Source organism: Ptychodera flava, chromosome 13, assembly GCF_041260155.1.
Source record: "Ptychodera flava strain L36383 chromosome 13, AS_Pfla_20210202, whole genome shotgun sequence".
NCBI lineage: Eukaryota > Metazoa > Hemichordata > Enteropneusta > Ptychoderidae > Ptychodera > Ptychodera flava.
The window spans coordinates 35,372,946-35,400,372 of NC_091940.1; the positions used below are offsets into that span (position 1 = coordinate 35,372,946).

At 37.7% G+C, this 27,427-nt stretch overlaps 2 protein-coding genes across 5 annotated transcripts in view; both read right to left on the reverse strand.

The window, feature by feature from the left end:
• Window positions 1-527: 527 nt before the first annotated feature.
• LOC139148282 (uncharacterized) lies at window positions 528-11,754 on the reverse strand. The gene is made up of 5 exons (XM_070719638.1): window positions 11,367-11,754; window positions 10,160-10,643; window positions 8,125-8,298; window positions 3,404-3,642; window positions 528-1,826 (listed from the first exon to the last, which is right to left on the reverse strand). Exons 1-5 carry the CDS (start codon window positions 11,385-11,387, stop codon window positions 1,572-1,574), a joined length of 1,173 nt encoding a protein of 390 aa, XP_070575739.1. The 5' UTR covers window positions 11,388-11,754; the 3' UTR covers window positions 528-1,571.
• Window positions 11,755-17,156: 5,402 nt separating this feature from the next.
• LOC139148284 (fibroblast growth factor receptor 2-like) overlaps window positions 17,157-27,427 on the reverse strand; it is a 76,005-nt gene continuing 65,734 nt past the window's right edge. For 2 of the 4 annotated variants that reach the window (XM_070719640.1, XM_070719641.1), the window contains exons 13-16: window positions 23,654-23,776; window positions 22,846-23,054; window positions 22,084-22,189; window positions 17,157-17,834 (exon numbers count right to left, since the gene is read on the reverse strand). In XM_070719640.1, the coding sequence (XP_070575741.1) occupies window positions 17,739-17,834; window positions 22,084-22,189; window positions 22,846-23,054; window positions 23,654-23,776 (534 nt within the window). In that variant the 3' untranslated portion in view covers window positions 17,157-17,738. Of the gene's footprint in view, window positions 17,835-22,083; window positions 22,190-22,796; window positions 23,055-23,653; window positions 23,777-27,427 lie in introns of all 4 variants that reach the window. The other 2 variants (XM_070719639.1, XR_011555908.1) reach the window with 2 other exon arrangements.

Below are 27,427 nucleotides of genomic sequence, written 5' to 3' on the forward strand. Positions count from 1 at the left end.
ACTTCTCTATTCTCTTTATGAGTACTGTATGTTGAATGAACATTGACTCGGTAACAAAGCTTTCCATAAATAGCATAATAGAAGAATCCTGCGATTTGGAAAAAAACGAAAAGTAGGCCTTTTAAGGTAAAGATTCGACAAAATCAACTTGCGTTCAGTCATTGTGGTAGTCCTTAATATAAACGTTACGTTTTTGAAAAGCTCCTATACTAACAACATTCTTTGAATGTAGGAGATTAAAAAAAATTCCTATGCAAATGAGGGTAACTTAATCACTCAGTTGACTCTTTCTTCCCCTGGCGACCTGAACCTTCTGCAAGTTACGAGAGAGTATAGACGCAGAGTATCTTTTCAAGGGTGTATTTTGGCAGGAACCTTCTTTCAAAACAACCCTTGGCGGACTAGGGCTATAAATTAGTGGTGGGGATACTATACAACACCCACCCGAGGAGGGGACGATGTACAAAGATGTAATGTAATGGGTCTATGGGCCTAAATATAATACCATACGATTCAATGGACACATGTACTTGTTTAAAATTTTATTCAAGATGAAAAAGGCAATATATTTTTCTGATTGTATTATAATAGCAATTTTTGTTATCTCTTGGCCACTATGTATCGAATCGCCACTTTCCTCTACAAAAATATCTGTCAACGCCGTGACTACGTTGATATTGTGCGCTCGTACTACTTACTAATTAGCGAAATCTAGGAACTTTAAAATGGTTTTGACTACACAATTTCTTGCGACAAGTTTGCAACTCGCATGAAACCCTGCATTGAGTCTATCTTCAAGTTGCTAAAGCAAATAGAAATTAAAAAATATCTTGATAAAAACATTGAAAACGCAACAAAGACTGAAAGATCACCACTGTCACTATATAAAATATGGACATTACCTGAAATGCTGCATGTGCAAAAAAATCACATTATATTCTCAAGACAGGTTAGTAGATCACAATGGACGGAAGAGAGAATGCAATTACATTTTCTATAATGTACATTTATATAACAATAATAGGATGGATTGTCAAAGTAGAAAAGAAGTACAATATACGTTTAATGCAGAAATGCAATTCTAAGGCATAGCACAAAATAAAATAAATCAAAAAGTTTCAGCTGCTGTAACGTGAAGTTTGACTGCATTTAATGTTTATAAACTGCTGTTCGTGAACCAAAAGAGATAAGTCTACGTGATAAATACTCGTTAGCTGAGAACACATCAAAACTGTGGGAAAAAGTAACTTTTACGCTTACGATATTATAGTAGAAAAATTATGTACACAATATCAGGACGGACTGGTTTAAAAGCCTCCAGAAATGCTTGTATTATCTGTGAATATGTAAATACCTCCAGGCGCATTGTGACAAAGTGTGACACAAAAATAAAAACGTACAATTTGCAACTTTATTGTACTTGATATGTTACTTCCCAAAGTATAAGCATATACTTCTTATATGTGGAATGTCGAGCGACATTATTTTTCTTATGTCTTCATATTTGTATTTGCTCGTGAGTTGTATATTTGAGTCCACGGCATTATTGAACACGTCAGCGGGCGTGTTACTCACTGTCGAACAATTGACTGGCACGGCAGAAACTGGACGGGAGCCAAGTCTAGTTTGTTCAGGTTCTGAGCATAGCGCTGCATCTCGACCAAGAACTCATTGATGAACGATAATCGCATCGATGGATCGAAATGGATCCTGACCATCATCCGTTTTCCCCAAGGTGGCATCAGTGTTCCTATGGTAACGTGGCGTTCGTTGAGGCTCTCTGTGTGTTGGTAGCCTCCGCTCCACTTCTTCATACAACACTCAAGCTGTTGGTGTAATTATTGATGGACAAGAGAGATACGTATAAGGTAACTTTCAATCTTTCAAAATCTTGAGCTAGCCGTGAGATCATAGGGGAAACGTTCATGTCTGTCTCCGGGAGTTGGGAGGGGGTAGGGGTGTTTTGTTCCCAGCACAGGTTTCTTGTTGCTATTGTTTATTTTATATTAATACACCGGACTACGATATTGCCAATAAAGCTTCATACGACCAACCTTGGGTGTCTTGGTCTTATCTTAGCATTGATTTTGCAAATGTAAATTTTTGTCCTTCACTATGTCATGTATTTGTCCTGTGATAATCTTATGCGAAGTTTTATTACTATGCTGCATCTACTACCTGATGTGTTTGATTGTCTAATGCGCCAAAGTAAACAGGGGTAAGTTACTTATCTATGGACGTTGTCGCCAGATTATCACTTGATCCACTTTGACAAAGTCAACAACGAACGCACCAGCTAGGGTATAACATTGAATTTATACGCATTAATGCTTTCCCCTATTAGTTTGCAATCACCAAGAGTTGACATCTTTACCTAGAGTTTGTAGAGCGTTTTTCAGAATTCTACACATTCACTTTCCAGTTATGAGAGTATTTATTGCAAAATTAAGCAAAAACTGGACGCATTTGAATAAATTGTCACTCTGCTGATTTTTTTCCCTAGTAGTAACCTCTCCCAGGATATTTTATAAAAGTTCCGAATGTATGCCTTACAACCAACATGCAGAATGATGTGTAAGAGATAAACGAAATGTACAGCTTTCTCTTCGTGCAATGTGCAATGTGCAATTAGCTGGGGAGTTATTATAGTAAATACGTGCCAGTAGCTGTAACTTTTGATAATTTGTACCAATATTTTTTTTTTTAATGCCAACAATGGTTTCTTGTTCCGCTGCCTAAGTATATTGAGATAGACAGTATGCAGTATTCAGCTTGTCAATCCAGTCTGTAGATGTGTAAAATGTAATGCTATTATTGATAAGTGGATTCTGGTCTGGACTAGAATTCACATGTCAACAGTAACATTGCACTTTACACGTAAAGACGCTGGGTTAACAAACTAAATACATATAGTATGTGTTTAAACATGTTTTGGGAAGAACACAAGAATGTGCATGCGACGTAAGTTTTGAAAGAAAACAACAAACGGTACAGTTACTGGCCCTTTGAATATTTTTAACTTTTACTACTAGGGCACTCATTCATCAACAAAGTCCTAAGTGTAGAAAATGTAGTTTTAAATTTACAGCGAATGTCGAAAATGAGGAGTTTATTTTTTTCTTTCAATGTTTTCGTTTTCGAAGTCAACTTTGAAAGGTCCCTTGAGCGGATAGTCAAAAATGAGAAAATGTCGGCAGAAAAAAGTTTAGGGGGCCTTACTAGTTTTACATACAGATATTTACACAATTATAAAGTGAAAAAAAAACTTTTTTGAGTTCAAGGGGCAAGGTGTATGCTTGCTATGCCGACCAAGAAAAAAATCATTAGATCTCGGAAAGCGAAGAAAAACTTAACATCTACAATTTGACCACCTATTTCTATGGTATTATGGTCCAATTCTTACCTCACAACACGAGCAGCATCTTGCAAAGCAACAACAGATTCCACTACAGAACTGGTTGCACGGTGGTTTTTCGCCCTGTACGCTGGTGTCAGTCCTTACACCGATTGTAACTCTGAGATCCACGCTGCGGAAACCTTCCATGGGGATGCTCTGCAGGTACATACTGTCTCCAAAGGACACAGAGAGGTTATACACGTTGGACTTGCCTGCTGTTAAGGCTGGTTTCCTCAGTGACGTCACTGTAAAGATACAAAAAGGTGCGAATTTTGCTGAGCTTATTTGCATTTTTACGACGTCACACAAGCCATAGCAAGCAACTGCAAGTATTCACCTGTGGGTTTCCTCTTGCCTTATATCAGTTTAAATACAAACACAAAATCCATATTTTACAAATTACTCCGAGCAAACGCTCTTAACAATGTTCATGCTGTGACTCAAGTATGTTCATAAGGAATGATTTCCTCAAGCATTCAAGAAACAACTTTTTCTCTTTGAAATTAAACCGTGAATTAAAAAAAATTGCCGATAGGTCCTTTAGTGACTATCAAAGACAGCCAGACAAACAAATCTCCTTCAAATGTAATCATTGCAAATGTAGCTCTTTTCAAATACAGTCATGTGGTATGGTACGCCCAGGTTTTTGGTTTGCTTAGAGTAAACGTTATGATAATCTCATTAGCACACTCATCAGGAAACGTGTGATATAGATATCAGCAATACGTCATAGTTTGCTTCGTAAAACGGTGCTTCTGACATAATTAGTCGATCAGTCTTTCAACTCGTTATAGGATGCAGAACGACATAAGCGAAAACAACCCTGTCTCTCAGGTCGTTGCAAAAAAACCAAAGGATAAGGCCAAGAAAATGCAAATGTGTTTCAAACATACGGTCAGCTACTCTCGGCGACCTCGACTGAACGAGTCTCACGAAACTGAAGAGGCACTAACTTTGACAGAACCGTCAACAATTTACTCCCCTTTTCAAAGGATCAACTCAGCTTTATAGAATCAGTCTGACATTGCTTGTTTTAAAGACTTTGCGAAGTTTTGGTTTAGGAGGTTTACAAAAAGCAGCCATACATCACCAGCGGCAATCGTCTACATTGTGCACAAAGTACCGCTGAGGCTTTGCAACGAATAAGCCACTTTAGGGAGCCGTCATTATTTACTGCCTGGGGGTCGGAGGAATTTCATCGGAAACTCCGAAATTTCTAGTAACCCCTTCCCCTGCCAACCATGATGAATTTGAGTACCCCAATCTTTAAGGGTGGACCATTTGATATTTTGGGGGGGGGGGCTTGGAAGATTTGGGGGAAAAAAAGATGCCAGGTGGATTGCTCGAAAAAAAAAATCTGGCTTTAAGTGGCTGATGGAAAAAACAATTATGGACCATTGCGACTCGGAAAAAAAAAATCTTGGCAATTGTTCGATGCACACTGCAGCATCAATAAAAATCAAGCAGTAGCTCTGGAGTTTTATAAAGCATAAACCATTTCAAGCTTGAGGAACAATAACTTAGAATTTATTAAACGAGGAACTGAAATAAATACACAAACAAAAACACTGAAAAATTGTCAAAAGTTACAGCTACTATCACTGTAGCTTTCAGCAACTGAAAACAAGAACTCGTCTGCAGTGGTCTCATTGAGGAAGATTTTCACACTATTTCAGCCTGAGACGGCTTTTCTCTCAGTCATCTCCTTTATATTCTAAATCACTGAATATGAACAATTGTACAGTATACATGACCTTCTGATTAGAGGAAGTATGCTGAAATTGAAATTGCTCACCAGTGTTTTCCAGAAATGTGTAAATCTGAATGTATGGATTTTGTCAAAATACCACAAGAAGAGAGACAGCCTGCCATGAACTGGGTCAAGTGGACTCAGTCAGTCAAGTGGACTGTTCAACTTGCTAATATCACTCAAACCAGGACACTTGTCAGACAATGACATATTTTTTTCAAGCACAAGTAAATGCCATAAATGTACATGATTTTACAAATATATACTTAGCAGTGTTCTCCAGGGCGTGGCGCCCTCTTGTAAATTCCAAGCGCCCCCTTGCCAGAAATGAAAAAGATTTATTTTTTTGAAAAATAAAACAATAAAATGTACGAGATAAAAAGTTGACGGTGATTTACAAGCAAAATGCAAGCGTGAGCGTCGATCCTGCAGGCTGCAAACGTAATTCTCATCGATCTAGCAAATCTCGCTGTCATCCGAGATCATTATATACTAAGGCCCATGTGCAACTCATATCGATGGCAGCCATATTTGCATGGCTCAGGCCTTACGTTATCCACGGTCCCTCCATAGGGACCGTGCATTAGGTAACCGACTTAGCTGAGTAAACATGCCAAGGAGCTTGAGGGTAACCAAGGACAGCAGAGTACACTGAAGTTTTTTAGGAGGTTAGAATTTCGCTTGTGTATTCCTTCCCAAAGCAAAACGACCTATTTTTAGGCTCGGCCGGACGTGTATCAGGATGAGAATACGTGAGTGTTATGGTGATAATTTTGACATCGATGAATAAATGTTTCGTTTTCAAAAAATGTAATCTTCATTGAAATCAGTGAACTGGAATAAAAGTTATCGAACACTGTCTCAGATCTCTTTTCCTTTGAGTTTTTTATACGAAAAAAAATCGGAAAAAATACTCCCCAAGTGCCATCAAATAACACCATTTTAATCTCTGTTTTTCAAAAGCTCCAACGGCAGGAGGGGGGACACCCCCTCCTGACCTCCCCCCGCGACCGCTTACGCGGTCGCTTGTGGTGCTTCGCACCACATTTTCGCTCTCTTGTCAAAATATCCTGGGGGAGAACACTGTTATACATGTAGGATACCATCATCTCTTCTGATGACACCAGTGATGTTCTCAGAAAAGTTTTCACTGTAAGTTTGTTAATGCTTAATGTAGAACTCAGTAATCAGGTTGTTTGATTTGTATTTTCAGTGTGTTACCCATGGTATAAATAAGATCTATAAACTGATATTTTTATAAAGTGAATCAAAAATGTACATGTATTTACATATCTTTATTTAGTTTCTTGAATATAGTCTGTGTGCGATAGAACAGCATCTTGTTACTGGGTGTGAAAAACCAAGCAAACAAACATTGCACCGAAATTTGGTAAAAAAAAAAAATATCTCGAAGAAGGAAAGTGAAAAAAAAAAGTTGCCAGCATATGCCCTGTAGAAAAAAAATAATTCATGGTGAAGCAGGTGGGAACAAAAATAATGGCTCTCCACCAGTCTTCCAAGCCCCCCCCCCCCAAGATATCAAATGGTCCACCCCTAACTCAAAAAATTTACTGACCCCCCCAAGAAGAGTTAGATACCACTCCATGTCTTTGTAAAAATTACAAAAATATAGCAATAGTAAAGACCTTTCAAATCCCTGCTAGATTAATTATTATCTGTTATCTCATAACAGTTGAAAAAGGTGAAACCAACAAAATGAAATTCAAAGTGACAACAAAATACAGGTATAAAAGCTCACGCGCCATAACCACTCTCCAACAATATAGCATTGTTTAATTTGGATGGTAATCATGACAGGGTTTTCACTAGGATATCTGACTGGGCAGAATTTGAAAGTAAATGGGGAGAACACGCAATAGGCTGAGGGGTAGTGTCAGAGGGGGTATCCTCTATCTTGCGTGGAAAATTTTGATATATTGATGGGTGCAATGGCGCAGTCTGGTGCAATCTGAGAGGTGTTTTTAATTGGCTTTTTTACTGAGTAAAACTATGTTAGAATACCCTAAGGGGAGAGCATGAAGAGGGGTCCCCCCTCTCGCATCGATTTCGAGAAATTACTGTGTGCAATGGCGCAATCTGAGAGGTTTTTCAATTTACTTTGCACTCGGTAAAAGTGTTTGAAAATGATATTGAGCACTGTATTTTTATGACATTTTTGCATGATCAGTGTTTGAGTCACAATATTCAACAACCAAACGACGACAATACATTTTGTTAAAAAAAAGTTCTCAGTTTGCCTCTGGCAGAGATCGAAGACAAAAGAACATGCAGGAATGTAAAATCTGCGACCTTCTCTGTAATTTTTCCAGCTGCCAACTTCCAATGAAAAGCCTGAAGTCAATTAAATATGTGTTTCTGTGATAATAAATGATAAATTCACAACACTTCAGTTTCGTCTAGATCCTGTGAAAAATTTGCGTAACTGATGTGTGCAATGGTTCAGTCTGGTGCAATCTGAGAGGTTTTTCAATTTATTTTTTACTAGTAAAACTGTTAGAACACCCAAAGGGGAAGAGCATGAGAGGGGTTCCCCCCTCTCGCATCGAAAATTTGGAAAAATTGATGTGTGCAATGGTGCAATTTGAGAGGTGTTTCAATTTATTTTGCACCAAAAAATTGGTAACCCCCTTCTTCCTCTCCACATTTTGAGCACCCCCCTGAAGTTTTCGACTTTTTGAGTGACCCCCTTCACATTCCTCCGACCCCCCAGGCCGAAAATAATGACGGCTCCCTTATGGAGACCAGATGGCGCCCAGGCAGCTTCCGTCTTGGACGCAAGGGTGAAAGGGTCAAATGTACACCTATATAGTTGTGCTACGGAACATATGATAATTGTCATGTCATATATTCTTTGTTAGAGAAGGATATACTTCTAACAAGGAGAGCTATTCTTGAGTTTGGTCAGGGTAAATGCTATGGTATGTGCCGTCACCATGGTGACCATGAGATCACTTACTGGTCGCTCCTTCCGCCGAGAGCAACAACATTCTGTTGGTTGTTAGGAAAGCCCGTCCCTTTGTCATCGGTGGTTTCTCGTTAGAAGGAGAGCCATTTTCATCGAGGAATATTACGTTGGTGTAGTATATGTATTGTCCACCGAGAAGCAGGCGTTCCCCTTCGAAGAGCAGGGCTGTAAAAGAAAGTAGAAAGTTATCAACTGTCGTTCCTCATAGGAGCGATACATGGCCCTTCACTTCTTGTGTTATGTAGTCATTCGCAGGCTTGCAGCCTTGACCAAAGTCTGTTGGTTTATTGCAGAAATAAATTTCAGAAAGAAATCGGTCTCGTCTCTATGCGTGAAGACCATCTTAGACTGAAGTGGTCTATGATATATACACGAATTAATCGCCTTGACAACGGCTGGTTGCTATGGATATTGGTATGACCACTGCATGCAGCAAAAGAATTCACATAAGAATGTACACGGTACAAAAAAGAATACGATACGTTCTCGTCGTTGTTTGTATTAAAGTTTGGGGAATTATTTTAGACAAGCGAGAAACGACAAGTACTAATTTTACTTATTTCCGTATTACTATGCATATTGTATACGAAAGAGCATTAAAATCAGAAACGTGTTCTTTTGAATAGTTAACATTTAATAGCAACGCTATTAACGAAATGCAAAAGAAAGATTGGACCATTGAATATCTGAACTTTTTACGAGTTGAAATCTTGATAACATTGCAGTCATGCTAATCGTGTTAACGATGCTCAAGTTGTGTGGCTAGTCACTTTGCAGTGGTTGTTGGGAACGTTTTCCCGCACACACATGACATGCAAACGTTTCGATCGGATCCCGCAATGATCACAAAAATATGTCCAATTTACCGAGCATTGAATTGTACGGAAATTCGTTGGAGCCAAAGTGAGAAGAACGAAATTGACATTAAACATTCACCTCAGACAATACTCCTACTACTTAACAACGAATTTCTCAGAATTGACGCTGCTTAACTTTACAGTTCGTAGAAAAAGATTCACAATCACTGACATTTCACCTTTCCTTTACACTAACAATTCACCTTTGATGACTGCTACTATTGTGCATGTAAGATCAAAACACCATTCAGGACTCTCACCGCTCACCGTTATGAATGATCCGCCAGACAAAACCTTTCATGCCGTTTGTTCACCTTCAAAAGATTTAATGTGGGCTTGGTTGTCATGGTCTGGCCATATATCTGAGCAACGTTTTCTTTTTTTATCTCCCTCATTCCAATCCCCTTTTAAAACAATATCCAAATACTAAAAGAGCAAGATGTTTCTCAGAGTCCCTTGGGCGATGGAATTTGTCCGCCTTTCTACCGTCTAGATATTTCTTTCAATATATATTCCAGATAATTGTTGGATACTTGCTTACGCTCATTTTGAGCCTTCAAATACACGTAGTCCAAATTTACAAGCTGCATGACTATTGTACCTCTATACCTGTAGTATGTCTATTCTAGGTGTCACTTGAACAGTTTATACGAGTATCTAGGACTCAACAAACCAAAAGAGATATTTCAGGAAAGGAACAACTAAGCTTTATGCGATGCATGCCAGCTGAACACTTAGAAAGTTGCCTGTTTTGACGTCTTTTCCTCAGGTACATTGACGTGACCGACCAATCACGTAATTTGGACATTTAGGTTGTTAGCGGATGGGCATGTGGCCTTACTGCCATGTTTCACGACTGATGCCGTTCCTCAAACTTCATCAAAGTCCTGCCAAAAGTAATATTTTACTCCCGCTGCACAGAGAAACCACCAAGAGGAAAAATCATTGACATGCGCATTTCACTAAATATCCTTTGTGCGTTTATTGACATCTTCAGTTGGCATATGTGATTTTAAGGGTTTTACTTCATATCGCTATTCCTGAACGCCATTACAATGAGCTGTACATCATTTACTTGAGGCGTGTGGATGGAATTCCACCACACTTTTCAAGGTTTAAGCAAGGTGAGTGTGGTCGAAACATGGCTGGTATATTAAAAAAAAACTCACTCGATAATATTTGTTCGTATGACATATTATCATGTTGGGCTTGGTAGTGTTGTGTTGTCGTCTGAAATATCGACTGGGCTTGTTGTTGTACCACACTTGTCAGTTGTTTGTGGCTTTTGTGAACGTTGGCCATCTCCTGAAACAGCTGTGTTCCCGCCAGGTCAAAGCCGACCGGACTCGGGACAACCAGCGTCGCCCCAGCCTGTCCCTGTTGCATAGGCTGCATGGGAACCGATGTCGCCCCCACCACATTTGGTTGCTGCTGGTTTGGCTCTGGTGGCGCGTACGCAGGAGGGGGCTGCTGGGGCTGGTCGCTGTTGGATGTAGTCGGGTTATTGCCATTGGCATGAGCGGTCTTACTGGTGGCCGGACGGGGTTGATCTTTAATGACTGGTTCCACAGGATGATCTTCACCAACTATGCTTTCAATGTCAACATCCTCATCTTCGTTTTCGACCAACCCCTTGGTATCGCCCACGTATGGCTGTAACAAAAATAAGTGATGAAAATGGAAGGCAGAAACGCCGAAGATCATAGCGATGACATGATATTACAATTATTGTAAAAGTAAAACCAGGACACCCTAAGCAATTTATGTTGTTTTCTAAGCAAATCAGAATAACTATCAGAGACCATGTTGTTGCCTATGTTACTGAGGGTCATGTAGACATGCATTGACAAAATGTCAACTATTCTGGAGTGCACGGTGTTTGTCTTTGTTTGTTTGTTTGCTTGCTTGCTTTTTCTGTAGCAGCAATAGAATAATGCACTTTGTTTGTCAAACCTTGTAAAACTTTTATGTCAGACAAGTAGCTGTCTGAGCTTTAAAATCTCCAATTACCACCCAGTTGCCAGAACATATGATGGAAGAGCTTTTAACTTACCGTTTTGACATGTCTTGTTTAAAAGTGAATAGTCTTTGATATTACATGTGAAATCGGTGTATATTCGCACAACCGGAATGGGTGTATGCAATGGGAGAAAGCCTATGTCTGACAACGAAAAAATCTGATAAAATGTGCACAAAACGGTAGTTTTGCTTTGGAGAACACCTTTCATTGTGTCATCAAAATGGCCAGCACATTTCTTCGTACACAAGGGTATGAGCCATAGCAAAGTGAAAGCTGTTCAGATTTTCAAGAAAATGCAATTTTTTACATTTGTAATTATCTCATTGAGTAGTAATTTAAATCAAATAAAACCATACCTCTGGATGTACTGCCGTCATTGTCGTGTTGATAGATTGGGTAGAAAATAGGGATTCCTTCTAGACGTCTTCAACGAACACGAACGACGCATAGACGATGGATCGAGAAGATATTCAGAGCATGCGCAACGAACCGTTGTAGAGTTAGAGGAACAAGCTAAAGTTATAAACTGCTCTTCCAGGTATTATGTGCGGCATAGTATGTAGCAGAAGAATGTTTAAATGAGGCTGTGCCATTTAACGGATTTCATCTATCAGTTCATACACTATTTGCTCACGTTGCTCGATAGCACTATCTTGAACGCTCGCTGTGTTTTCTGTGGATAGTCACGTGGTTTCAACCATTCACCCTTCAGTGCTTATTGAATATGGACTCGAATGATAATATGTTTATGACTGTTAAAGGTTTGCGGTTGTCAGGGATTTCAGGGGGAGGAGTGGGACAATTTTAATGAGCGGTCATACGAAACAAGATTTACAGGGAGATAAATATGCGAAACTGAACGGTCCTAAAAAATTTAATGGTTTAATTTACCCGACTGTACGTTTTGGAAACTATGCAATCTACAAACAAACTACCTGTTGATCAAAACTTGATTTTATAATGTATCGTTTTCAATATTGCAGATTTACATATTGTGGTTCCTCCAGCGATTAATCATTGGCAGTGTTTAAACCCAGGTTACATTCTTAAAATGAACCGCTCATCGTCCACACGCGGTACGCGATATATTGGCATTTTCAAATGTCACAGATTTGCACTTTTCAGGGGCATTTTGGTAAAGTTGTACGACATCCGGTTCCATGACAAAGAGTTCTTTGATTTCGTCGTCCCTTGGGTTAAGGTCATCGCACTGTTTAACAGCTGTTCAATATAGAGTGGTGCAGGTTGACGCCCGTTAACATTAACAATACGACATCACGTCAGCAACTAATGACTGATTTCAAGGAATTCGGGTCGAGGCCCAGATTCCGTACACTTATTTTCTGATAACTTTTTCACATTTAAAATAGCTCTGAACCACGGAGTTCATTTCCTGCTACTTTTAAAAGTTATGAAAATCATAATTTTTTTTTCAAAACTATGCTTATGCATCCTATCTTGTGAAAATGGATATGAAGGGAAAAGCTCCAGCCGCAAAGCAACGTGTAGCCCGTAGACTTGACATAACAGCTGTCAACTCAATGTATGTATATGCAGCAGAGGAAGAAAGCACATGTCCGCGCAAAAGCTATTGCTGTAGCTGTAGTGGAGCGTTCCACTGTCTATGCTGTAAATAAGTATGTGTACGTTCCCACAGGATGTTCATAGTGCACGACAATGTAGAAATAATGGTCGACGTCCTGACCCATTAACGTTTTTTATGGGGCGAGGAGACCCAAAATTAACGGGCTCGTAATGGTCAGGGCGTAGCCTGTTATTTCCGTTATATTATCAACGGACCTAAGAAAACCGTCAAAATTTACGAAAATTTCCGACGCGAAAGACAACGGGGTCAAGAACTTGTATTAGTTTACACAAATGTTGTATTCACTGCACAGTGTGGATGTAGTGCAATGTCATGCGCGTTGTAAAAAAAATTGCAAATCCGGATTTTTTTATATTGACGTTTCAGCTGTAAAGTTACGATGTTTACGATACTGTGAGTTGTTAATATTACGATTCATATTCACGGGTATGTAAACAAACCATTTATGTATATTTGTGGTCAGTTACGTGGTTCAGCTCTGCAAGCACATTTGGGAAGCAAGTTAAGGCAAACCGTAGGGGTCATTCTCTGAGAAAAGTCAGCAATAATAAGAATAGAGAAGAATGGTGTGCTCAAAATAATGTTTTCCGAATTTTTAAAACTAGCCTATGAATTTGTCTACGAACGGAAGACATTGTCGGCTTCACCGAGAAATCTCTAATGTACAAATCATAATGAGTCTTGGGATATTTCCAGTACTGTGGCGCATCACTAAATTTTGAAATGACCAGGACTTGTGTCTTGCATGTGGGTGCATCATGCGGGCCTTCCCAAAACAGATCCTGATATTTCTTGATTATTCAATATATACAAATCATGAATTGTTACCGCTACCTTTCTGCAATTTCCTATAATTTTTTTAATCGATAGTCATAAATCTTCCTCACAGCGTGTGTAGTTCTTTCGAAATTCACTTTGCTGGTTTCTACATATGTTCACATTCAGATACTTAAAGTTGCAATTTTTGACAAAATTAGCTGTGTTGATTTCAGGATAGCTTAGCTTTAATTTTCAGATATCAACAAAATATTCTGCAGCCTAAATGCTTTTCTGATCGTTTAAACTTTGAACTTTGGTTTTCAGATACTAAGCATTCCACGAAACCTGCTGTTTTAATAGGGACAAGGTAGCCTTTCGTTACCTTTTTCTTCAAGTACAGTTGGATTTTTTAGGTATAAAAAGGTCTGTTGAGTTGTTTTGAGTTCAACAATTTTTTTACAGTGTCTGTTGAGTTGTTTTGAGTTCAACAATTTTTTTACAGTGTGTATTTAATCTTCCAAAATATTTGTTCTCAAAATTTTGTGAAATGTTTTTAGGCTCAGCAAAGCGTTACTTTCATATAAAGTTCTACTTTATGGTTATTGGTAAGGATTTATGTATAGGATAAAGCCCGAGTACGAGGGCTCTTCTGGTATATAAAGTCCAACCCAACGATAAAATGCCGAGGCCGCAGGCCGAGACATTTTATCGTAGGGTTGGACTCTATATACCAGAAGAGCCCGAGTACGAGGGTTTTATCCGACTTAAAAACTATCGCCCCTAACTGATATATTTTCGTTTTCAATGTATTTACGTCAACCGTCCCCTTTGTCAATGTAACATGTTTAGGATATGAATTAAAACTTTTATTTGTGAAATAGCCTTCCAATGTAATGGAACATCCTATAAATGCCCTAGGGCACATAATATAAATGCCCTAGGGCACAGCAGATTTTGTGTTGCAGCTGGTTTCCGCTGTGTTACCAAATTTGAATATTAAAACGTACCAGATGTCTACAGAATATGACATGTTCACTTTTGATTGGACAGTACTTTACTACGGCGCTGTCATTCGTTTCTGGAATTTGGTGACCAAGGCTTTACGAGTAAATAAAACACCCTGAATTGAGCACTCTGATTGGTCAATCAACAGTAGATAGTTTTTAAGCATGTTCATTGCTCTTTCATTGCCTTTACAGTTTCACCACTGTTTATAATGCACAATGTTAGCTTTACTAAGAGGCGTTTCTATGCAGAATAATATTGTAATGTTTATTTTTATCCTGTCAGGGCGTTGAAAGCGTTACAGGTCATATCTTTTATTATTTCCACCATTGTTTGAAAACCGAGCCAATGTCAATATGTGTACAGAAGACTGAAGTTAACGATATCACATGTGCAATGAACACCAAAAAACAAAATTATGTACTGAAATTTGAGTTGCAGCTGAAAATTTCTTCATTAAATATTTTATCAAATGACATACAACATATATGTCATTGGCATTACCGGTACTTTCTTTTGCGATAAAAATCGGTTCAAAAGAAAATGTTAAACTTTAACATGCATATATGTATGACATATAAATGCATTTATATATATATTTGACAAACATTGACAATTTATTATCTGATGCTTATAGCAGTAATGCATTTGTGAACAACTTGCGAAAACAAGAACCCATCAATGCATACTCAGGTTTCTGCTTGTATATTTCCACTAACCTATTCATATACCATATATATATGCAGAAGATTAACTATCAAGCAATCTTACAAAGTTGGGTGATAATTAACCGCCGTAAGTGGCAGCTCCAGAGACCTCTGAAGACACAATCTGCTGTCTTGGGGTACATGGCAACAAATTATTTTTTCTTACAGCCTTCTTTGAAACAGTTTTCCCCTGTCCAATCGATTGTGACATTGCTTCAATGTCATTTGGGAAACGTTGTCTGAGAACGTTTGATTTGCACTGAGTCTGGCCGTCGGGGGCGTTTCCCTCGCTGTCTCGTTTCAACCAAGAAATTGGTTGGTAAGAAATTGTATGCAATCAAAGGGCAATCGGCCAAAAGTGGACTGAGAACCTTTGTCTCGCCAACAATTACAAAACTTTTTTAGTCATGGTTGTTTTAATTCAACAAGAATTACAAGCAACTTAGTAAATGATTTAAATTGTAGAATATTCTACAACGGCCTAATCACAGGAAGAATGGCCAAAGCATTGTATTTCGGTGACGGGAAATGTAGCATTTGTGATCAAGATGAAACCCTAGAACTCTTAATCGATTGCTAAAAGAATTCGTTCCTTATTTTGCTAGGATAATAATAATATCAACAACAAGAAATATCAAAAGATTGGCGATTGCAGAAATTGAAAATGTCAACACTGCAACATCAATTATTATTTTCTCCACCACTTCCTAATGTGAAATACACCATTGGGAATACAAGTAATTCAGTTTATCTTGATAGGGTTAAGGTTACCTTTTCATCCTTTGTTATGCAACTCAAATGCTATCAATCTAGATGGATGAATACATTTTAATTTACAAAGATGAACAAAGTCGATGGTTTTGTGACTAAATTTTAAGCCTGTTAGCTTTAAAGGTAAATGATATGCCATGATCGAAATTCTTTAATGATATTTTTTCAATTTTATTGATATTTTTTCATCTTTCAAGCTGAGTGGCTACCTTTGCAGACCAATGTATTTTTAAACTTGACGTATTTGACTTACCATGTTATTAATGTTGGGACACATTTATCTCCTCTGAAAAAACAGATCTGCAAGATTTGTATCCATAGCAATTCATTTGTGTTACTCCTTGAGAACTTACGAGGGTTGCAATACATTTGAATATTATATTTCCCTGATTGACACCCTATTTTTCCTTTCAATCGGCTTTTAGACTCCCTAAGCTAATGCAATTACATACCAACACGTCAGCTGCAGATTGCTCAGAACAGATAAATGAAAACACAAACAAAGATTTTATTATATAAAATAAAACCCTGTTATGTATTTTATTGATACACAATGATACTTTACACATGTTTAAATCGGAATTTCTTAAAAAACCGATACATCTGCCGAATAAACATTGCTTCACAGAAAAAAAATTGACATGAACAAATTGGCAATAACTGGAACGTCTAAATATTTATGAGACACACTAACCTCTACAACATCAATCAAGAACATTTCTCTTTGCTGCAGTGAAGCGTATATGTGGTAATGTGGTCATTTTTCATGGTCGACATTGAAGGCACGTGTTCATGCGTGTAAGCGTCACAGAAGACCGTTGGCGGCTCTCACAGTTCACTGAGCATGCTACAAAGCGTCAGGACGGTACAATGTCTAAATTATATCACTGTCCCTATGTTCTATCAAGTGTTAGTAAGGGATATGCGCTGTTTGGCAAAAGAAATTACAAATAAAAGTACAACATCACTTGCATGCTACTTTGTACAAGATTTTATATATATACATAATATATATATATCATATATATATAAGCTTATATATATATATATATATATACAATATATTGTATATATATACAACAATCAATCCGATTCCCGCCAATAAATTATATATATATATATATATATATATATATATATATATATATATATATATATATATATATATATATATATATATATACATATATATATCTCGAAGTATACAGCTGTCCCGGTGGGACATCTTCGTACTTGAAGTATATATTCATACTTGAAGTAATTTGTTTATATATATATATATATATATATATATATATATATATATATATATAATATTATATATATATATATATATATAAGCTATATGAAACTAACATTGTCACGATTTCACTTAATTTCTCATTTGACATCTAGAAAACATTTATTTGACCTTTTTGTTTTTCCTGGATTTCTTTGATATCAATCGAGTTAAACTTCCCCCAATTTTGAAGTATTGTGTGTCGGCTGGAAATATTTGTTGACACGGCGACAAAGCCTTACATAATTCGCACATTAGAAGAATCGTGCAAAGTGCAAAACAATTTTGAAAATTCAGCCCAGTAAGGTAACAATTTGACGACACCAACTTGCACTCAGTGGTAGTCCTCAGTATCAAAATTATATTTTTGAAAAATTCCCGACCTATCCATATAACATTCTTTGAAGGCATATAAGAAACACAAAACAAGTTTCAAGTGTTCATTCGTTTCTGTGTTCATTAATATATTTGTATGTTATATGTGTCCGTTTTTTATCACTATTGTAAAGTATTACAATAGAAATAACTGTATTTACACAGGAGAGTGAAGAAAGATATTAAAGTCTGTTCAGCATTTCCTATGCAAATAAGGAAAACTTAATCACACAGTCGACTCTTTCTTCTCCTGGGGGTATGAACCTTCTGCATCGCCCGTAGCGAAACATTCAACAGACGGTAATTCCAGGGCCAAATATTCCTGCAACGAGAGTAATTACATGATCAAGACCACCAATAGTCAGTCGACTCCCAGAATGTGTAATGAGGTGGTTTTGTGTGTAAATATATGGAAAGCCATGACTGACTAAAATGGTCTAATATCATGTCGCTATGAGTATTATCAGGTTGTGATGTGCATTTAACATATTGTTTAAAGCATTCCCAACGTTGGCCTAATAATTACAAATGTCGCCCTGGGCATTTAGCATTTTGTGCTAGACATTCAATATGTTGTCCTAGGCATTTACCATATTGTCCTAGGCATTTAATATGTTGTCCTAGGCATTTATTATGTTGTCCTATGCATTTACCATTTTGTCCTAGGCATTTACCATTTTGTCCTAGGCATTTAATATGTTGTCCTAGGCATCTAATATGTTGTCCTTAGCACTTACTAGGACAACATATTAAATGCCCAGGATAACATATTGAATGCCTAGCACAACATGCTAAATGCCAAGGACAACATTGGTAATTCCTAGGACAACGTTTGAAATTCTTTAAACAATATGTTAAATGCACATCACAACATGACAACATGATATTGGACCACTTAAGTCAGTCATGGCTTTCCATTTAAATACATGTATACTATTCTGGAAATGTTGAATAACACTGAAAAATCAAGGGGAAGGCGAAACCTGTTAGAAACTGGCCCACTACTACAATTAGAAAGCCCACTCTTAATAGCCTACCCTTCTCCGAAGCCCTTAAAAAACCAGTATAACACCTCTCTCGCCCCTTCATCACTACACACACTCCCTGCTAACCTATCCCCTCTATGCGATCTTGTTCAGCTCTCAAGAGACTCCCATAAATCGACAAATCCTATCGCTTACTCGTCCGCTAAGTCTTTCAAAGTTGCCTTCTGAATAAGAAAATATAAACATTCCCACCCGCTGATCTTAAAAAGTCCTACAGACCCACGCCTTGCCCACTTATGTGAAGGGGACAAGCCTGGACACGAAGCTGTAACGGACACTTTTTTATACATGGATAGCTTTGATGGCTGTCTAAGGAGGATTCTAATGTAGTCGACGTAAGGGAGCATTCTTTTTTTACGGGGAGGGGGTCGGTGGAAATCAGGGGGTTGATACTTTTACGAAACCGTTTATTTTTTGGGAGGTTCAAATTTTACAATCAATGATTGGGGGTTTAAATTTTACGAAAGTTTTTTACGACACACTTTTGAAGGGCCCAATTTTCACCCCAGGGCCATAGGGTGCAAAGGGTTAATGAATCAAAGCTTATAAAAAAATTGAGGAGGTTACATTGTACAATTGATTAATTTGGAAGGGGTCAAATTTTCGAAATTTAATTTTATTTACATTTCATTTGTCGCTTAAGTTTCACCGACCCCCTCCCCGTAAAGAAATGAATGCTCCCTAATTTGTTGCTGCCATATTTATTATACGGACCTGGCATTATTTACAACCGGGGGTTCGGAAAATTGGGGGTATTCAAAAAATGATGAGCAGGAAGGAGGTTATGCAAAAATAAACAAGTGAGTCATGTAGAAATATTCACGTGTGACAGTTGTTCAAAACAAGTGGGTCATATACCACAAAGTAACCCTATTTTAACGTCAAATTTTCAAACGATTCTGTAGGGGGAGACCCCCACTGTCCTTTCCCGTGTATTCACAGCTTTAATTTACAGCTACCTGGTCATCGGAAACATATGCCAGTATATAATGATACAGTGACTACACACACTGCATTTTGCTCCAAACTGTCCTTGTTTTTCTTGTATTAATATGCTTGCTTTTGTTGCATCTCACTACTGGAGGACGCTGGGAGAATTCATATTCATGTAAATTCAGTGTTCATAGGATATAAAAACATAAAATAAATAAATATATGTATGTTTGATGCACAGCTTTAGTACCTATACTGCCCGGCAGTATACTTCCCAACACGTCGACAAGTCAGGAAACTAGATATAAACTGAAATGCTCCCGTGTTTCAGTAAATGTTGCAGTTGTCTGTAAATTGAAACTTTATCCAAAAGTTTGGAACGTCATTGAAATTGTTATGATCAACATCATGAACAATATTCACCTAAGATTAGTTCCAAAACTCATTAAGTATACAACTATGTACTTATCCGAAATGAAAGTATTAAATTTTATTAGCTGCTGCCATTGTATCACACTTTACATAATGACTTTATGTCAAGCTGTGAAAGATCATGAAATACGTAAATTATAAGTCAGCTAATGCTAAAATGTAAAATGTCCATCAATGCTTTTATATAACTTTATCATCAGTTTATTTTGAGCTTTCATCAATTTTGGTCAAATCCCTCGACTTATCACTTATTTTGAAAAGATCATTAAATATACAAATTACCACTCAGCTGACGTGGCAACTTTCATCAGCTTTGGTAAAGTCCTGTCAGTTTATGTACCTAACTGGGAAATTTCTTAAAATATGCAAATTAGCAATACAATTTCATGTCATCCCTTTAAATCTTTCATGCATATCCTAGTGTGATCGACATTTGCAGCAAATGTCATCAAATTTGTGCAGCCGTTCTCAATGTATGTCTGTTTTCTCTAAAATCATTAATAATGCAATAAAATATACAAGCCATACCCATCAAAATCTAATCACTTCTTGCCATTTTTAAACAAAATCTACGTACAAGATTTGATTCATATCTGATAAGCCTTTGTGGAGATATCGATGCCCACAGATAGATAGATAAACAGACAGACACACACACACACACACACACACACACACACACACAGACAGATAGACATCGCTGCGACATGAGCTCACGTGTGTGAACACGTGAGCTAAAAAGCAGTATTTTCACCCACTTGCCATAGTATGCGATATCAGTTTCTATCAGGAAAAAACACGTTTATAGTATCCATAATTTCAGAGAATTTCAAGTTTAAGACTTTGTTCCAGGAAACTATGTTATGCCTCACCGTTTTTTCAGCCAACTTGATCAGGTGATGAGATGGACGAGGCATGATAAGTATTACATGTAAAGTTGTTACTGGGCTAATGGAAGTCAGATATTTGGTGTTCTAGATATTGCCAAAATGACAGTGTTTCAACATTATATTTACAAAAGTGCAGCATCAGGAGAAAGAACTGTCTCCCTGGCCTCCTCAGCCTGGTCCTTTCTCCAAAACTTCTAGTTTACCAAACATGAGTTGCAGATATTTTCATGTTTATAAAAACTTAAAGGGATACAGTCGTCGGAATGCGCTCAGAGGTCGTATGCGACCCATGCATCCAATAGAAACACCGTATCCAAGGTACGATGGTGATAGATGAAAGTTAAAACATGTCTATCATAATCTACATCGTATAATTGCATCTATGATGATGAGCCGCATCTAGATATTGTACACGAAATACATTGTTTGTAAACAAGAAACTCGCACAGGCACAGTTCCGACGACTGTTTCCCTTTAATGTACTTTAATTAAGGTAGGGGACTACCCACTGATAGTACAGTATCAACCAGTTCCATTGGTTTGCCTGGTACACATGCAAGAAAACACCCTTGTAATATTGTCATTTTCCTGGAACAATCACAAAAGACTTGGAATGAGAAGTCATTTCGAAAATTCTTTCAAAAATGGCAAGATTACTCCTTTCCGTTCCAAAAATCTGCAAAATCAGCTTGACACACAGTTATCTTTGCTTTATTTATAAGTGTATCTTTATGTACCTTTATCGTATGATCAGTAGCACACATCGTTCCTCATACAATCTTTAAGTCGAATGTTTTAGACCTCTAGAATGCAGGCATGGACTTGGCAGGAAAAGGATTAAATACCTTTTCTAATAAAAGCAGCATGAACTGCATAAAGTCAAATGATATGGCATACTATTTTAAGTGTATCTCAAAAAGTAAGAAGGGAACAATAAATTTGCTCATTATTGTCTTATCTACTCACAAACCAAGTAAATTGCAATTTAATATCAATAGTACGCAAATTTGTATGAGAAGAAGACGTCATCGTGTTTTGCCAATTAATCGCAACTACCCGTTCCGCACATTCCAAACTGACGTTAGATGAATTGGGAACGTTACTGTTTTGTCTTTCGGATAACGTTATTGAAAGAATATGGTTATCAATCTTTCATGCAAAATAGCAGACACTAAGAAATCGATGGCTTAATGTGAATATGGGTAAAACTGACAATTAACATTTACACAAAAGACAAATTACTAGCTATTAAAACGTTGATACACCATACCTCGGTCGACGAAGCTGAAACTAATTTGTCCAGCATGGGAACAAGATTTGAAAAGTCTGGTCTTCTTTCAGGTGTCGTCTGCCAACAACTTCTCATGACGTCATAACTATATCACAAAGGGAGAAACTTAGGTATGAGAGCGCGTTCAAGAGAAGTGCGTGCGCATGTGTGTACCCTCTTCTTGAATTAAAGTGTGCTCTTTGAGCCTATGCTTTTGAGAAGTTTTGAAACAACAGTGAGTCATGTTAAATATTCATGTTCAATGTCGATAGAAGAGAAAGATTTAAAAACGTTTGGGCAGTCAACGGCAGACACGTACCAGAAATTTATCGTCGAATAACTGGCATCTTGACAGATAAAGAGGATACATCTACTCATCCATCAATAAGTACATGCATACAGACAGACAGACAGACAGACAGACAGACAGACAGACAGACACTTAGAAAAATCACGTGTGTAAAGTGATTTGCTCCAGCCCCCAATGTCTAATTTTTTTTCATTCCCTTGAACACTGAAGGAACTGGGTCTCATGCTTTTTCACTGGCTTCACCCAGACTGTGCGATCATTCAATTTGACTAGATCTAAACGAAACCATAGTCAAATGTGAAACTGAATGCCCATACATTAACTTCGGTACTTAGAGTCATATGTTAGGAAGGCGCTTTTCTTTGATCGATTAATTTACACTGTTACACTCGATCTGGCTTACCGTTAAAACAATTCTGTCGGGTACAGCAGAAAGCGGTTAATCCACTTACATTTCCGTCGGACATCCCTTTGGACAGGCCATTCGTTTCCCAGACTTTAAGAAGTCAAACATTGCCTCCGGAGTAACACTAGGATACGGCGTCCCTCCTAGAGTCATTATCTCCCACAGGACAACACCAAATGACCACACGTCACTTTTTGTGGTGTACACTCTATCAAATAAGGCCTCCGGAGACATCCATTTGATTGGCACCCTTCCCTGAAAGGAGGACATGTTTGCCTTGATAGTGACCTTCAATGAAGTTCGTGCTATTTGACGTGTTTGATCTTGAAACAATACACGCTAACTATTTCAGATGATCTGGTTAAATATATTTGATATTCCCAAGGAGGTAGCACACAGAACCACATGTGCTGCCTCCATGATATCAGCAATTGTTCACGCCAGAACAAAGTGTCTGCCTCTTATATCACCTGATATCTGTTCAATTCCAATGCGTAATGCCTGATGGCACTACACCATCAGCACAACATGTAAAAGCTAGATGGCGTACATGTACTATAATATTTACAAGGTGTGTTTGTCGTATAATTTATCCTATTTATCACGAGTGATTTTACCTCGCCCATGCTTTCGGAATTGCAGAGAAAATCTAGCCACGGAGGCACCCAACAATTTGAAGATTCTATGCCGGAGACTGATTGATTGTCATCTTTGTCCTTGGATTATTTCTTTATCCATAAGGCTGTCTAACTCCTGTCGCATTGAGTATTCCACAGGGGCGCCGTCGCTTCAACAGAGCATGTTTAATGATGTTCCATTAAAACAGTTCGTAAGCCAGAGTTGTTAATACGTACGTGTGAATTCTTCTTGTAGTAGTTCTCATAATGCAAGTCTCTTGCCAATCCGAAATCTGCTATCTTCACCACGTAAGTGTCATCAACCAAGATATTTCTTGCCGCCAGGTCTCTGTGTACATACTGAAAATTAATAGAGTACGTGACTGGCGAGTCTAATGGGCGATATTTACTACATAGCAAAACTCGCGAAATACGATAAAATACGTACCGCAGCGGCTTCAAAAAATGCCCCAACGTGTTTATTGTTATCAAAGAATCCAAATTATCACTCGTCCATGACAGAGAATTGACATGCAGCACAAGCAATTTTGAAGGATAATAACACAAATTTTTGAAAACATTTTCATTGTTTTGCTTCATTAAAACGGGTACTGATTTTCAAATTCTGCTCCCAACATGTGTTGGAACGCTCGCCAACAAAGTTTACTGTAACCAACATGCCATGTTATTGTTGACTTGTGAATTTTTAGACCGGACTTAAATTCAACATAAATTAAAAAGATTTGACGTTAGACATACAAATAGCGACCGGACTGACAAGTTGAATACTCGGCATTTCAACATGCTTTGCGAGTAGAACAGGAAATTATCTGTTACAGATGGAAAAAAGGAATACATGACTTGAAATGTCACAGTTAATGGAGTCTTAATCTTAATTTCTGAGAGCGAATATCGTTGAAGATCAGGAAAGGTGATAATTGACGCAGTGTTGGAATTTTGTACAGCGTGCTGAAGTAGCGTGAAAACGTATGCTATTCAGACTGATGGCGTAGACTGTCATGCATACTTAATCTCGTTATCAGCACAGGAATTTATGTCCTCTATCGGATCCCTATTACGATAGATTGCACCTCGGGGACAGATAATCGGACTCTCAATTTTATGCAATTCTTTTCTGATCCACACTTAATCAGGTTCATTTTAAAGCTGTTGGAGTAAGAAAAAATTTCGCTGTTTAGTTTTTCGAAAATAGATTTTTTTCCGTAGAGTTAGCGCAGGAATGGCGGCCATTTTGAATTTCAAACATTGGTAAATTTAGGTAATTTGTTTCTCAAGTATTTAACTTTCCACTCTGACCCTGATTTTTATTTTGATCTGGTAAGAGAATGATTGAAAGTTTAATTTGGGAAAGTTTGAGCAAGAATATATCGATACGCTCTTTTTTAATCTAAAGGTTTCATTTTGCCAGACGCTAGTAACTATAATTTGCTCTTAACGAGGTTCCATGTGTGTAAATGGGCAAATGCCTTTAACTGGTAAATCCGTGGTTCTATGTATAAACCTATCTGTGAATTCACATGATGCAAGCCTTTGTATTATAAATCAAATTTTAGATCAGGTGACACAATTTGGTTTCCATTAAATCTCACCAGAAATGACAGATTGTAGCAAGAGCTTCGTCACAATTGTGATATCTCGCTACAGTTGCAGAAAATTTCTTGGATGATCTGATAATCATTACAAACGACATCGACCAAATCGTTAAACAGATTCTAGTTTCAATGGAGAATTTGAACGAATAATACCTTAATAAGATCGTTAAGCGTTATACATGATTGTGATCACCTACCGTAAACCATGATAAAAAACCAAACAATTCATATTATTGCTGAGGTGGAACAACGAGATAGAGTTGATGCTTTTAATAACAATATTGGAAATTTTACAAAATACTACCATTTTGGGATGTCAGGATCATAAATATTGAAAGCCCAATCAAATGTTTCATACATCTTAAAATCAAGAATTACTATCATGGACAAACACACTATCAATACATCAATCATACTCTCCTGACGTAGTATTTTCCTCTTCCATCGCCGATACGACCGATCACAGAGAAAATCATTAAGCTGAACTTTTGATAATATTTTCATTCATTTTTCCTGTAAAACCTACATTTTCTTATTCTGCTTCCTCGTGTATGCCTTGCAAATACAAAACATTTGGTACAGTATGCAATGTTATTGTTGACGATTGAATTCTAATCCGGACTAGGCCTAAAGGTATAGTAAGGTTATGCACCTCGAAAGTTAAAGACTTAAACTTCTGCTCAAACTTTCGTCAATGAAACTTTCGACTATTCTCTTACTAAATCAAGAATAAAAATCAAGGTTCACCAAGCAAACGTTGGTATTAAAGAGACAAATTTCCTAAGATTTCCCGATATTTGAAATTCAAAATGGCCGCGATCCCTATGTTAACTCCATAGGGAAAATAAAATTTTGGATTTTCGAAAAACTAAGACGGTGAAACCTTTTGTCACACCAAGAGCTTTAAAATGAACCCCCACAAGTGATAGATCAGAAAAGAATTGTGAAAGTTTGAGAGTCCGAATATCTGTCCCCGAGGCGCGTTCTACCTTAAGTCCGGTTGTCAACCATAGCATAACAGTTATCATTACACCTCACGTATTATCCAGGTACTGTAATTGGCTGAGCCTCACTCACGTGATATAGAACAAAAAGTGATAGAACATGGCTTTGGTGATATAGCCCTGTCGCGTGCGCTGATATAGCCCTGTCGCGTGCAGTGATATAGCCCGCTACCACGTTCTGGAATACCGCGCGTCCTTTCTGCGCGTACCACATCATCGCGTACATTTGCTTCTTATTTTCTGTAAAACAATGGCTTTTGAACAGGTACAAGAAATTAGCTGGACCTGAAGTAGTCGACATTTAGTACATTAAACGAGAAAAGCTTTAACAACACTGTCTTCGTTTTTAGACGTTAATATAAGTTGACCTTCAACTTCATGTAGCATTGCGATCGAGCAACAAACTTAGAACGCTTCACTGTGGCGAGTCTCGATCGTCACTTGACTGCATTCTAGTCAAAGTTTCGAAAACAAAAGTGTTTGTTCGGTGTAATAAAATTAATAACACACGCTAGCACGGGCAAGATCATGCCCTAGCTGGCTTGTGTTTTTATTTAATCATATCATAGCAGTATATTGATGGCACAAATACAGCGATCTGATTGGTCGAGACGTGAAAAAAAAACGCGGTATATTCGCGATATACCACGGCTGGCATACGCGCGAGCTCTCGGCTAGAGCAAAAATCATTTTTGACGTTCCATACCTGAATTTCAATATACAGGTATTATATTATAGAAATAACGGGCGACGCGCTGACCATTAACGTTTATTTGTGGGCAAGGGCGAGAGGAAAGCCAAAAATTAACGGGTGAGGCTTGCCGAGCCCGTTAATTTGGCTTTCCCGAGCCCGCGCCCATAAATAAACGTTAATGGTCAGAGAGGAGTCTATGGTGTCCAATCCATGCCAAAATTACTACTTTGATTTTACAACACAACATGCCATTCCGAATTCTATTTTACAATTCAACATGCTATTTCACAACACATCATGCCATTCCAAATCCTATTTTACAACTCAACATGCTCTTGCCAATTTCATTTGACAACACATCATGCACTTACAAATCCTATTTTACAACTCAACATGCTCTTGCCAATTTCATTTGACAACACATCATGCACTTACAAATCCTATTTTACAACTCAACATGCTCTTGCCAATTTCATTTGACAACACATCATGCACTTACAAATCCTATTTTACAACTCAACATGCTCTTGCCAATTTCATTTGACAACACATCATGCACTTACAAATCCTATTTTACAACTCAACATGCTCTTGCCAATTTCATTTGACAACACATCATGCACTTACAAATCCTATTTTACAACTCAACATGCTCTTGCCAATTTCATTTGACAACACATCATGCACTTACAAATCCTAT

What these genes read in the sequence shown, in the direction of transcription:
- LOC139148282 (XM_070719638.1), bottom strand. Translation starts at nt 11,387, where the DNA reads ATGACGGCAGTACATCCAGAG. An exon ending in TGACGGCAGTACATCCAGAG is followed by an intron (nt 10,644 to 11,366) that starts GTATGGTTTTAT and finishes TTTTTGTTACAG; the next exon opens with CCATACGTGGGCGATACCAA. An exon ending in CTCGGCGGAAGGAGCGACCA is followed by an intron (nt 3,643 to 8,124) that starts GTAAGTGATCTC and finishes GTATCTTTACAG; the next exon opens with TGACGTCACTGAGGAAACCA.